The sequence below is a fragment of the Bombus flavifrons genome, chromosome 6 (genome assembly GCF_040668555.2).
Source record: "Bombus flavifrons isolate JBK064 chromosome 6, iyBomFlav1_principal, whole genome shotgun sequence".
Lineage (NCBI taxonomy): Eukaryota > Metazoa > Arthropoda > Insecta > Hymenoptera > Apidae > Bombus > Bombus flavifrons.
The window spans coordinates 6856213-6868614 of NC_138447.1; the positions used below are offsets into that span (position 1 = coordinate 6856213).

Here is a 12402-nt window from a genome sequence, read left to right on the forward strand (position 1 = left end):
CATACATGATATACATATTTCTATATACATGTATATATAATGTCATATATCGCTTTTGATTTTAAATCTAAAGGAACCATGCATAATTTCCATGTTTATTATTTCATTTACTTTCATACTATGTATTTATATTATATCAATTGAAATATTATATTCATGTTTTCCTATATTAGGTCTTCAATTTTTTTTGATATATTGTTGGTCCAGTTTAGAATTGAAATAAAATTAAATAATTTGCTAAAATATATGTACGTGTGAGGGTATGAAATTGAAATTTCTGATTCGTTCAATTCAATTAAAAATAAAAAATATTTCCTACCAAGCGGATTTTTTCCTGCTGTTTATATAGCTGAATAATATAAAATATAATAATTATAAATATTCTTATAGTTAGAATTGTTTAAATATTTTTAAATCATGTACAGTGTCATCTATAGGAAAATTACAGTTTAAAGGAATATGACAGGTGTGAGAAATATATATGTACTGCATTGTTCGTAAGTGTCGTTATCAATTCGAATGGCATAGAGGCAAGAGAAGTACTGCATTATATCGCTCATCGTCATGCGTTGCTATATTGCTTTATTTGTATCTGACACTTTCAGCCAATACGCATGTTTATCTTTATGATTGCGTTGAGTCTATCGGAAATAACCAATTAGGTCCGCATTCCTAACGTCTGTCAACGTACCAGTAACGCATTATGTGTATTTACTTACATATATATCGGGTGGTAAAATAGTTGTGTTTATTTGAATTGTGTGATTATTATGTGAATATAAGAGTTTATAATCTGATGATATATTTGACAACTAATTTTATCTCGTTGTATTGTTTACATAATTATATAAAATGAATACAAAACCGACATTTTCTAAACCTGGTAAGTACAATTGTTTTTGAACATATCCGTACAAACATGTAAAAGCATAATGTTTTCTCTTTTTTTATTTTTATTTCCTAATATTGTATTCTTTTTAATTATAACTGATTTAAAAGTAGTATTATACGCTGACATTATCATATGTTGTAAAACTTATTCTTATATATATATATAACAATTGTATGACATAACCTATTGAACTTATGAATTTTGTACATATATGTGCCTTATTTCCATATGATTATATATATTATATCGAGAAAAATTTTATATTCATCTGATAATTTTTTTAATTACAGGTGATAGTATGTGGCAAGAGGATAAACCAGATACAGAAGCCCATTCGTCCACACAATTTGTATACAATGCGCATCATTCGCTTGCACTTAATATGCAACGTCAACGATTGCCTACATTTAAGTATAGAAGTCATATTATATACTTACTGGAAAAATATCAAACATTAGTCTTAATCGGTGAAACTGGATGTGGAAAGAGTACGCAGTTACCTCAGGTAAGCCTTTATTTTAAAGGAATTATATTATAATATAGGGCGGTGAAATTTAAATAAATAACATTGTGATGATATGGATTTTATTGTATGTAGTAATATAATTCTACATGAATTTATGATATAAAATATAATGTAACATATACATATATATAACATATTTGCTGTTGTCACTTATATAATCTTTTACAGAGTTATACATATTTCAAACATGCACTTATAAAAATTGGGATATTCTCAATATGTCATAATTAAATTTTTCTTGCTTATTTTTTAAATTTTATATAACATTGAAAGTAGTTGTGTAATATTTTTGAGTGAGAGTTCTGATTTTTTTTATTGAGAGTATGAATATACATGATTTTCCAAATAACTTAATTGATTGTTTTTCATATACATAAGATGACTCGTTTTGAATTTATAAACGTATATTACTCGTACACCATCTGATGTAAATACATAGTTTTTCTTTGTATACAGACACATAAAGCTCATACGAAGATGATACGTTTTTGTATTACCTATATACCATATACCTATATACCATATTACCTATATATTACCTATATACCATATTAACCTATTTATATCGAAAAACCACTAGTTTAGCAGATATCTTAACTTTAATATGTCAAATATAATGTATGAAAGACAAGGAAAAACGCGGAGCGGTATTCTTGTGTTTATGTTGTCCTTGTTTATGCGTCGTCTTCAAAAGAACTACTTACACCAGCTTATGGCCCCCTCGAAACCATTTACTTCTTATCTGAACTATTTTTTTATACAATTGATACATTGTTGTATGAGTAATTTGCGTATATAAATTAAAATCGGTCACTCTGTATATACAGAGTGTTATTGAACTGGTAGTACAAACCGAAAGGAAGTGAATTTACATGAAAAAACAAGTCAAATACATGTAATAAAATCCTTTCATAAGAATTACATTCTTTTCTTTTTCTGAAAAAAATAAATTTGAAAATTTATTATGCGCGTGTACCAAGATAGCTCTTAACTAAACATATGCAAACTCTATTTTCTTGAAAACGAGGCTTGAAACAGAAAAATTTTATTTTAAAATGTATCGTTTACGCATATTTAGTTCATGATTAGTTAAGTTTAAGCATATTTGACAAATTTTTTAATTCAATTTTCTCGAAAACAGTGCGTTATATGACAAAATTTTATTCTATATATTTTTGACTTTACTTTTCATGCATTTATCTTCTTCTGGTTTGTACTATCTGTTCAGTAACACCCTGTATATTATATTTATTTATTTAGGATTTCATTTACATTATATATGTACAAATATCATAAAAATGTTATATATATATATATATATATATATATATATATATATATATATATATATAATAGAAATTTTGAGTAATATATAAACTCGCGCACGCGCACAGATAAAGATCTTGTTGCATCGCCATTCTGTTGTGATCAAACAAATTAAACAGTACATCATCATCTTTTCAAATTGTAATGTGTGTTAGTCAAATTTTTCGAGAACTGTACTTTTCATAATAGTTATACCTAATAATTTAGTGAATAATAATGTGTCGTAAAAAGAAATATCATGGAATAACAATCTTTATAGTTCGCTATTTTGTTATCGAACAATTAAAAAAAGAAATTATCTGACAACAGTGCGATTGAGATATTATTATTATAAAAGAAATCCATGCTATTTTGATAAATAACGTGATAATGTATTAATAAGGTATTTGAAACGTTTTCCAACACCAAACGTTTTCCAAAAAAAATATACCGGCATGGTATCAGTTAATCGATCAAAATAGTATATTCGGAATCTGCAGATTTCATCTAGCCATGTGTAGTCACGGCACACTGATCCGTGTCCCATGAATACGTCGTTCATGAATATTGCAACATTATTAACAATGGAGCAAAGTACTGTTAATTATAATGATAATTCCACTGTACTCGTAATCCTGCAAAAAAGTATGGTACAAAAATCATCGTAATCAAATTAGTCACGTGATGAGTTTAAAAGTTGAAAGACTGTATTTTTTATTTGCCATACACAATTCATTATATCGAAAAAGTGAATATCACAATAATATTATTGCTTCAAAATAATAAACGAACGTGTTTTTTATTCGTGTTATATTAAAGAAGTATCTATAATAAAATTACTGAGCAATGAATTTATTGCTAATATTTAATAGCAGTGTGCATTTACATTAACTACATATCTCTATTTTATTTGAATCTATTATAAAGAAAGAAAGTGATGATATAACATAAGGAACATGTTATAAAGATATAACAATATATTTATCAACTTATACAAACGTGCCAAATTTATATACAAAATGTTTGGTTCAACAACTCTAGTAAGCAGGTCATTCCTAGCAATTTTGATATTAATGACATTATACTTCCTTGGGATGGATCTTCTATTGTATTCTAGAACACAAAATTATGATATAAGACCTATATCAAATGGTACACAATATGTTTCAATCATACCTTGTGATTTTAATCCATTGTGTACAGTGACTATAAAAGGATTAATGCTTGATCATCCAAATCATTTTCTCTTGAGTCCTCTTGCAGCTATCATGGATGATCTATTGCATATAAGCAGTTCTTGGATATGGGTGACACCAAACACAATCAGTTGTTTCCATGTATTAATAGCAGTGCTGGCTGGTAAATGTGTTTCCAGTGATTCGTTGTCTTATAGACGTTTAGGTGTAATACTGTTTCAAGCAAGAACATGGTTGGATGATTTGGATGGGCATGTTGCTAGAAAAAGAGTAAATATTAATGGTGAACGATCAGACGTTGGCTCATCTGGTTACATTATCGATGGTATTTGTGATGCCTTTGGATGTGTTGCTTTTATTATTGGCTTATATCAATTTCTTGCTCGTAACTCAAGTAGACGTGGAGGTTACGATAAGCTACCACAACTTCCTGTATCTTCAGTTTTGGAACCTGGAAATGTAACTTTGAAAACTTCAAATGCAGCACTTCGTAACATATTACTTATAGCCGTCCATTTGTTCCTCAGCAGTGCCGCCTGGAATCGATATATATATTTATATCAAGATCTTCTTGAGACTGAATATAGAACAACACCGATTAGTAGAGAACATTTTTATGCTAGACAAACAGCTATATTTAGAAGTTTATCCTTTACAATAATAACTCTTTGTTGGAAATTTTTGAATTTTCATGCTGTCATGGATTACTTGCTTTTGGCAATATTTTTTGATCGTATGCGGGAGTATATTAGACTTGTAAAGTGGTCTTTATATGTTGTTGTATTATTACTTGTTTATGTAACTGAATTTCATTATTTACGGGCCTATACATACATGCAAGATGTACCATCATTGATTGATGAAGAGATATCTTCATCTGATGTCTATACTCAAGGATGACAGTGTGAATCTTGGAAAGCATTGTTTTCTACTATTTGTTACTGGTGATATAATGACTAAGTGGTGATATAATGACTATTATACACTGAAATTTGCAAATTTGTCTACGAAAGCAATATGTTGATAAAATTTTTTGTATTTTCTATTTTTCTGCATGTATTTTATATACACAGCAGACTGATGTATAAAAAAATGTGTATAACCCCTTAAATGGTAAGCTAATAATACTTTATTACGAATTAGCTTTATAAAATATATGATATGTTAATGTTCTATTATAAACAAAATTTTCAACAGTAATTTTCCTAAATTATTTGTAGATCATAATATGTATTAGTTCACATGTTGCTCTTTTAGATAAACATAATTATTAGTAATAATTAATACTGATTTACATCACTAAATATTTAATAATACATTTGTCTTCCTAGTTAAGCATTTATATAATATGTCTTAATTTCATATTTGTAGAATATGGTTATTAAAATATATTGATTAATTGTCATAGATTATTGATTTTGGTGGTATTGCTGTGATGTTCGATATTATTGGAATACTTAAGGATAATGTTAATATCTACTTATACGATAATAAACAATAACTTACACATACTATTGAAAAATAATGATGGACCTTAGCGTAAATTTTCATAAAATGTTTTCATAAAATGTCAAACCTCATAAAATGTTTTTAGTATGTTTTTTATACCTGTACTTCAAATTATCGCATATTTTGACTGTCATTATTATATGCAATAATATTGTATATATGCAATAAAATTGTATTATATGCATAACATAAATATGTATTTATATTAAATATACGAGTTAAGTAATATATGTTGATACGTGATAATTATTAACACTAAGTGCATCAAAGTATATAATTTTGTACTTTTTATTTGTAATAATTAACAACTTCTTTCCTTTATCCGTATTTCTAGCGTGATCCAGTGTCGTGAGTTACCTAATTAGAGTACTTGTAAGTTTGCCGAAGTCGAAGTAAACCGTTATAACAAGCTTTCAATAAAATCCGATATAAATATGACATTAAACCACAAAGACGTAATACATGTAATATTCCGCCGTTACCGATGTACGCTAATGCAAGATTAAAGCTGATAGTAGATTTCAGAGAATAGAACTTCACATTGAACTTGAAAAACGATCAGTGCATTCAACAGTGTACTAATCACGTTTATGTGAAATATAACTTTTGCTTATCTGACATGTGGTGTTACTTTACTTAGCCTTAGTCATTCTGCGATAAGAGTATCAATTGATTTTTATGTTAGGTAAAGTTTTATAACTATCGAATATTACGTAATAACACATCAATGTCTATTACAAAACTTTTTGTTTAAAATAACTGCAGAACAATAGTTTATTTATATTGAGACAATTTACTTTTTATAGTTTTCGCAAAATGTATTTCGTATCTATTTGGTAGTTCCTCTCAAATATGAGGAGAATTACATTATTAGATAAAATGAAACCGTATTAGTATTTTTAAGAATATAAATGTAATATTGGATTTTTTCGACATTCATTACATATTTCTTTATTATGCATTTATCATTATTTGTATTACTCATATCATATCATTCATCATTTTATTATTATTATCATTATTGTCTTAGAACGTTTCCAGTATCGATAAGCGTTTATTTTATCTTTTACTGTTTCTTTTGTATTTATTATTGATAGTTGATATGTGTTTTATAAAAATTATTAGAAGCAATCAAATTTTTATAAAAAATCAATAAAATTTCGGTATTCCTAAACCATAAAATGTTAAGTATATTTTCTTAATGTACTAAACGTATATTACTATAATATTCAATTAATTACAAATGTACATATATTTATTTTTATGAATTGCATACATTGGAAGTTTTATTTTCTAAAATGATTACAGTATCTTCTTGAAGCAGGATGGTGTACAGATGGGAAAATGATTGGCATCACGGAACCAAGAAGGGTTGCGGCTACATCTTTATCTAATCGTGTTGCTGATGAACGCAATTGTATTTTAGGCACCGAAGTTGGTTATTCTATACGTTTCGATAATTATACGGATGAAACGACAAAGATCAAGGTATTATTTTAGACGTTAATTGAAGCAGCAAAGAAAATAATAAATTAAAATAATAGAGAATTTTAATTATCAGAAAACTAAAAAAATAATAAATGTTAAATGAAGTCAGTAATTATATAAAATTATATTATTGATAGTATATGACAGAGGGAATTCTGCTTCGTGAATTAATGAGCGATCCTTTGTTGACAAGTTATTCTGTAATCGTGGTGGATGAAGTACATGAAAGGACCCTTCTTACGGATATTATTATGGGACTTCTGAAAAAAATAATTCGGGTAATTGGACATTATAAATTCATAAACATTTAATTTAATTTAAGTCTAAGTAAAAGATATACTAATTATCATGAAAAATTTGTTTTATTTTAGAAACGAAAAAGTTTACGAATTGTCGTTTGTTCCGCTACGGTCGATGCAGAACAGCTTCGAGATTTTTTTAATACAAATACAACGAAGGATTCCGCAAAAGATACTGCAATTATACTTACCGTCGAAGGTAGACTTTATCCAGTGGATATTTTCTACATTATAGGTATATCTATATATATACATATATAAATACATCACATCATTCTATAAATAATACGTTAGGTCAATTGATAAATAAAGCAATTGGTTTACAATTATTAATCACCAATATTTTTTTCTTGTTTTCTACAATGATTTTTTACTTGTTTCCTAATGTTCCAATTTTTTAAATATGTTTTTTTATCTCCGTTTCGAGTTTTTGTAATATATATATCACCTATGCGACGTCTTATAACTATGTCATGAATATGTTCTCATTTTTGTATTTTATTTTAGAGCCAGTAGCTAATTACGTGACCAGTGTCATAGATACTGCTTTGAAAATTCACGAAAATGAAGAACCTGGTGATATTCTAGCGTTTCTTACGGGTTTGGATGAAGTAGACCAAGCAGTTTCTCTTTTATCAGAGCATGCAAAGCTCATAAAGGAAGGCAAGCGTGAGTAGAATACGGAATGATACCCTCGTCATCATTGTCCTGTTATATAACTGTCCGAAGTTTAAGATAGATCTTATCAGTGCCTTTGTATTGTTCTTTTTCAGAGAAACTTTTACCTCTGGCTATGTACGGATCTCTTCCGAACTCAGAACAACTGAAAGTATTTTGGAGGGCTGCCAAAGACACTCGTAAAGTTATCGTAGCCACAAACATTGCAGAAACATCTATCACTATTCCAAATATTGTTTATGGTATGAACTTAATAAAACATCGATTTTGTTAGTTGTATTCTAAATAAAATATTCCTATTTTTTATTGTTATTGTTTAAATATATATATAAGACCTTATATATAAAAAATATAAATATATAAAAATTCAGTTTAAAAGAGATTGAAATTTTTATCTAGTTATTGATTGTGGCTTTGTAAAAGTTCCATGGTATGAGGCTGAAACTCAGACAAATTCTCTCGTAATTGTTCCTGTGTCCAAAGCATCCGCGAATCAACGTGCTGGTCGAGCGGGTCGTGTCCGAACAGGAAAAGCATATAGGTATACAATATGTGTAAATGTTTAAATTATTTAAAAATTTAATAAAAATTTATTTGTTGGTTTATATTTTCATATTTTTCAAAGTTTTATCCAAAATCTAGATTGTACACAAAGGAAGCATACTCAGAACTATTTGAGGCAACGCCACCAGAAATGCAACGCTCGGATTTAGCACCGGCGATCTTACAATTGAAAGCTTTAGGAATTGATAATGTATTAAGATTTAATTTTCCTTCTGCTCCACCAAGTAAAAATCTTCTTACTGGGCTGGAATTACTTTATGCACTAGGAGCAATTGACAGTAATGGAGAATTAACAACACCATTGGGCGTAACAATGGCAGAAATGCCATTGGAGCCTGTTTTGGCAAAATCTCTTATAGTATCAGGTAAAGTTTAATGAACAGACTTAATTCCTTATAAATTTTCCATATAAATCACCGAAAATTATTTTAAATAATTTATTATGTAATTAGCTTCTACCCTACACAGGTGAAATGGGATGTTCCGAAGAATTATCAACGATTTTAGCTATGCTTCAAGTACAAAATGTTTTTGTAAGACCTGCAGGAGGCCAAGCTGCTATAAAGGCAAGAATAGCGCATAGAAAGTTCGAAGTTGAGGAGGGAGACTTATTAACGTTGCTGAATGTATATACTGCTTATGAGAAAAATAGAACACTTAGTTGGTGTCAAAAACAGTTTCTTAATAACAAAGCTTTACGCAGAGTTACGGAAATTCGAACGCAAATGCATTCTATGATGAAGAAATTAGATATACCGTTGGTTTCGGCTAATGGTAAATTAAATTAAATTTTATTGTTTTATATATAGTATGAATTATAAAAATTTTTTGATAATAGCTTATTTCCTTTAAGGAAATTTACAACAAATTCTAAAATGTATAACTGCTGGACTTTTTCCGAAAGCAGCGTACTTGCATTATACTGGAGTATATAAAACAGTACGTGGAAATAAGGATTTGTATATACATCCAAATAGCTGTTTATATACACTTCAGCAACCTCAATGGTTTGTACATCAACCTTATTGTAACATCTTGTATATTTCTATAATAACGCATGTACATATCATACTAAATTTTTGTTTTTTCTTTTTCAAGGTTACTATTTTATGAAGTTTTACAAACAAACAAAACGTATATAAAGGACTTAACTGTGATACAACCAGAATGGTTACTAGAATTAGCGCCTCATTTTTATGAAAAAACATCTCTTGATCCTATTTAATATAATTTTTGTATGTACATACTTAAAATAATAATGTAGTAAAAAAAGGAACAAAAGTTTATTTAATTCAAATACCTTTCTTTAATTTGAAAATTAGACCACTTAAAAGAATGCTACAAACACAAAGCCACCTATTGATAAAGTAGTATAGTTATCATAACTAACACTAGACAAACTTCATGGTTTACGTTAGTTTTTGTTCCTACTAGTGCCAAAAAGTTGCGTCTTTATACGATGCAATCTGATAAAACTCGCAGTTAAAATAAAAAAAAAGAAAACACGTGTTGGATAATTTTACATATCAAAATAGAAAGTTAAAAATAAAAAGTCTAATAATCCCAATTTAGTTCAAAGTGGCAGATATTTTATATTTGAGAAGGCGTATGGCTACAATTCGAACGTGATATTAACCTTAATTTTGTGATATCTGCTCAGAACCTCGAAAACGAGCAGCATGGCTAAAATTGTTGAATCATTAAAAAGATTAAGCGTTGAACATGGTGCACGTAAGCATGATGACAATCGAACCATCAAAAGAAAAAGCGAATTAATATCGTCAATTGAAGAAGCAGTATCTCTTGATCATAATTATATTCTTGCTATCTGTGGAACTCAAAGGCAAATCTTATTTATCCTTATGGAGCATTTTACGTCAAATCTATTTTAGAAAAGTATATTTAAAAAATTTTTTAAATTTTTATGTGAATGTTTATTATTATGTAGTGCTATGCAATTTTTCTCTTCATTTCATTTAGAACGTGCTGTTTAACAATTCCATAGAGAAATCAGTATTTTTAAAAATGTAATTTATTTAATATATAATAATTTTAAAAATTTGTATTTGGGAATTAGTATTTTATCGTAATGAATGAAACATTAATATTATAAATATATTTAATTTTTCAAGCATTTTAATATTTTTGCTTAATTTACGATACATCCAATTAAATGTGAAATTAAAAATATCATTTTTATAGTTACAGAAAATATATTTTCAAAGTATAGATATTAGATATTTAATATTAGACTTGGATTTGACGTGAATTGACTCATAATTATATATGTTTAAAAGATATCATCAAAATATCTGATGAATTAATGTTTATGTACAGTGATCCAGAATTTAGAATTGGTACAGCCTTATCCAACCATACATGTGTAATATATTCTGTTGGGGAAAACTTAAACCAAACTGCCACATTAACACATAATCAAACACCTATCGTCGGTATTAGATTTAGCCCTACTTCTAGAAATATTTTATATACAGCTACAAACAGTGGAGAAATTACAGCATGCGACTTGAGAGCTAAAGGCAAAGTTGTTGCAAGGTTTAAAGGTATGTAATGATAAATTTTACAATTAAGTTTATACATTTAATATACTTCTCTTTTATTCTTAGATATTACAGAAGATGGCAAAACAAAACCTCTCTGTAGTTTTGACGTAAGTTGTGATGAAAAGCTTATAGCAGGTGGTACTGAACATATTGGAGGAGATACATTTATTTTATTTTGGGATGCACGATATACTAGTTCAAAATTGGGTGACAAAAATAATCTCCTTGGTGGATACTGGGAATCTCATGTGGAAGATGTAACCTCTTTGGCATTTCATTCTAGTAAGCAGGACGTCTTAGCATCTGGTAGTACAGATGGATTGATTAATGTCTTTGACCTTACACAGCCATCGGAAGATTCTGCATTAACTTATTCCTTAAACACTGAATCATCAGTGGTAAGTTAATATGCTTTATAAAATCTGAAATGTATTTATACTCTAAAAAAAATTAGAATCCATTTTAAACAAAAATATAGGATAGGATAGGTTGGTTAAATGATGACAACCTTTGGTGCACAACACATAATTCACTACAACTTTGGGACTATGATGGAGCAACACCATACGCTAAATTTGATCGCAGTAATTTAGTAGTTTCTCAGGTTAATAGGATATGTATAATTTATATTAATATTAATGTTTATAAAAATGATAAACTTTACATAATTTATATCATTCTTTTCAGAATGCTGATCCAGATGATTGTTACATAGTCAGATTTCATGCTTCAAATGCACTTGGACAACCGTTTCTTCTTGCAGGTGCCAGTAATGTTAAAGGGTAAATTGCTATATAATTAAAAAATTTAATAATGTCAGATAGTATAACATCAAAGTTAATGATGTTCTTAACAATATTAATTAGAAACTTGAACAAAAAACAATTAGTTTTACATACTGACAATATTTTTCATATATTCCTTATTAAAACATTTTAGGGAAAACTTGAGATGTTTAAATGTTATAAATGATCAATTAGAAACATGTTACAATATGATAGGGAATAAACAAATAGTACGTGATAGCTGGCTACATGAAAAGGTATAATTTTAATATAAATAAAGTTAAAATGAAATTCATATTATTTTAATTAATATTGTCTAATATCATTTACAGAGCGGTTCTTTGATAACAGTAGGTGAAGGTGGACTTATAAACATTTGGAGGACAACTGAAACTATACCCATTCAACAAAATTCTAGCCATAAATTGGTGGCGAAAATTGGTACTGGTAAAGTACGTGATCGCCAGCATAGAACCAAACCATATTAAAGTAAAAGTGATAGGATAAAAATTTGTAAATGCAAAGAAAGTTTTTGTAAGTAAATATAATAAACAGAAGAGAAATATTACGTGTAACATTAACATAATCGTACATTT

General features: G+C 28.1%; 3 protein-coding genes across 3 annotated transcripts; all 3 read left to right on the forward strand.

Annotated features, from left to right (window-relative positions):
* Window positions 1-519: 519 nt before the first annotated feature.
* On the forward strand, window positions 520-10009 carry LOC138180838 (probable ATP-dependent RNA helicase DHX35). The gene is made up of 12 exons (XM_069115088.1): window positions 520-883; window positions 1183-1397; window positions 6737-6916; window positions 7054-7194; window positions 7288-7450; window positions 7723-7884; window positions 7989-8135; window positions 8293-8434; window positions 8536-8822; window positions 8926-9231; window positions 9311-9464; window positions 9556-10009. The coding sequence occupies exons 1-12, from the start codon at window positions 853-855 to the stop codon at window positions 9680-9682; spliced, it is 2055 nt and encodes a 684-aa protein (XP_068971189.1). The 5' UTR covers window positions 520-852; the 3' UTR covers window positions 9683-10009.
* On the forward strand, window positions 2762-5430 carry LOC138180865 (ceramide phosphoethanolamine synthase). Its single transcript, XM_069115146.1, has one exon. It carries the CDS (start codon window positions 3743-3745, stop codon window positions 4817-4819), a length of 1077 nt encoding a protein of 358 aa, XP_068971247.1. The 5' UTR covers window positions 2762-3742; the 3' UTR covers window positions 4820-5430.
* On the forward strand, window positions 9900-12381 carry LOC138180862 (WD repeat-containing protein 89). Its single transcript, XM_069115143.1, has 7 exons — window positions 9900-10300; window positions 10795-11021; window positions 11085-11419; window positions 11500-11625; window positions 11709-11803; window positions 11961-12063; window positions 12139-12381. Exons 1-7 carry the CDS (start codon window positions 10137-10139, stop codon window positions 12292-12294), a joined length of 1206 nt encoding a protein of 401 aa, XP_068971244.1. The 5' UTR covers window positions 9900-10136; the 3' UTR covers window positions 12295-12381.
* The last annotated feature ends 21 nt before the right edge of the window (window positions 12382-12402 follow it).

Bases quoted from the DNA above. Each gene is read 5' to 3' on its own strand.
- LOC138180838 (XM_069115088.1), top strand. From the start codon at position 853: ATGAATACAAAACCGACATTTTCTAAACCTG. The intron at 7,885-7,988 runs GTGAGTAGAATA...GTTCTTTTTCAG, and splicing joins GCTCATAAAGGAAGGCAAGC to AGAAACTTTTACCTCTGGCT. The intron at 8,136-8,292 runs GTATGAACTTAA...ATTTTTATCTAG, and splicing joins TATTCCAAATATTGTTTATG to TTATTGATTGTGGCTTTGTA.
- LOC138180865 (XM_069115146.1), top strand. From the start codon at position 3,743: ATGTTTGGTTCAACAACTCTAGTAAGCAGGTCATTCCTAGCAATTTTG.
- LOC138180862 (XM_069115143.1), top strand. From the start codon at position 10,137: ATGGCTAAAATTGTTGAATCATTAAAAAGATTAAGCGTTGAACATGGT. The intron at 10,301-10,794 runs GCAAATCTTATT...GTTTATGTACAG, and splicing joins GCTATCTGTGGAACTCAAAG to TGATCCAGAATTTAGAATTG. The intron at 11,804-11,960 runs GTAAATTGCTAT...AAAACATTTTAG, and splicing joins GGTGCCAGTAATGTTAAAGG to GGAAAACTTGAGATGTTTAA.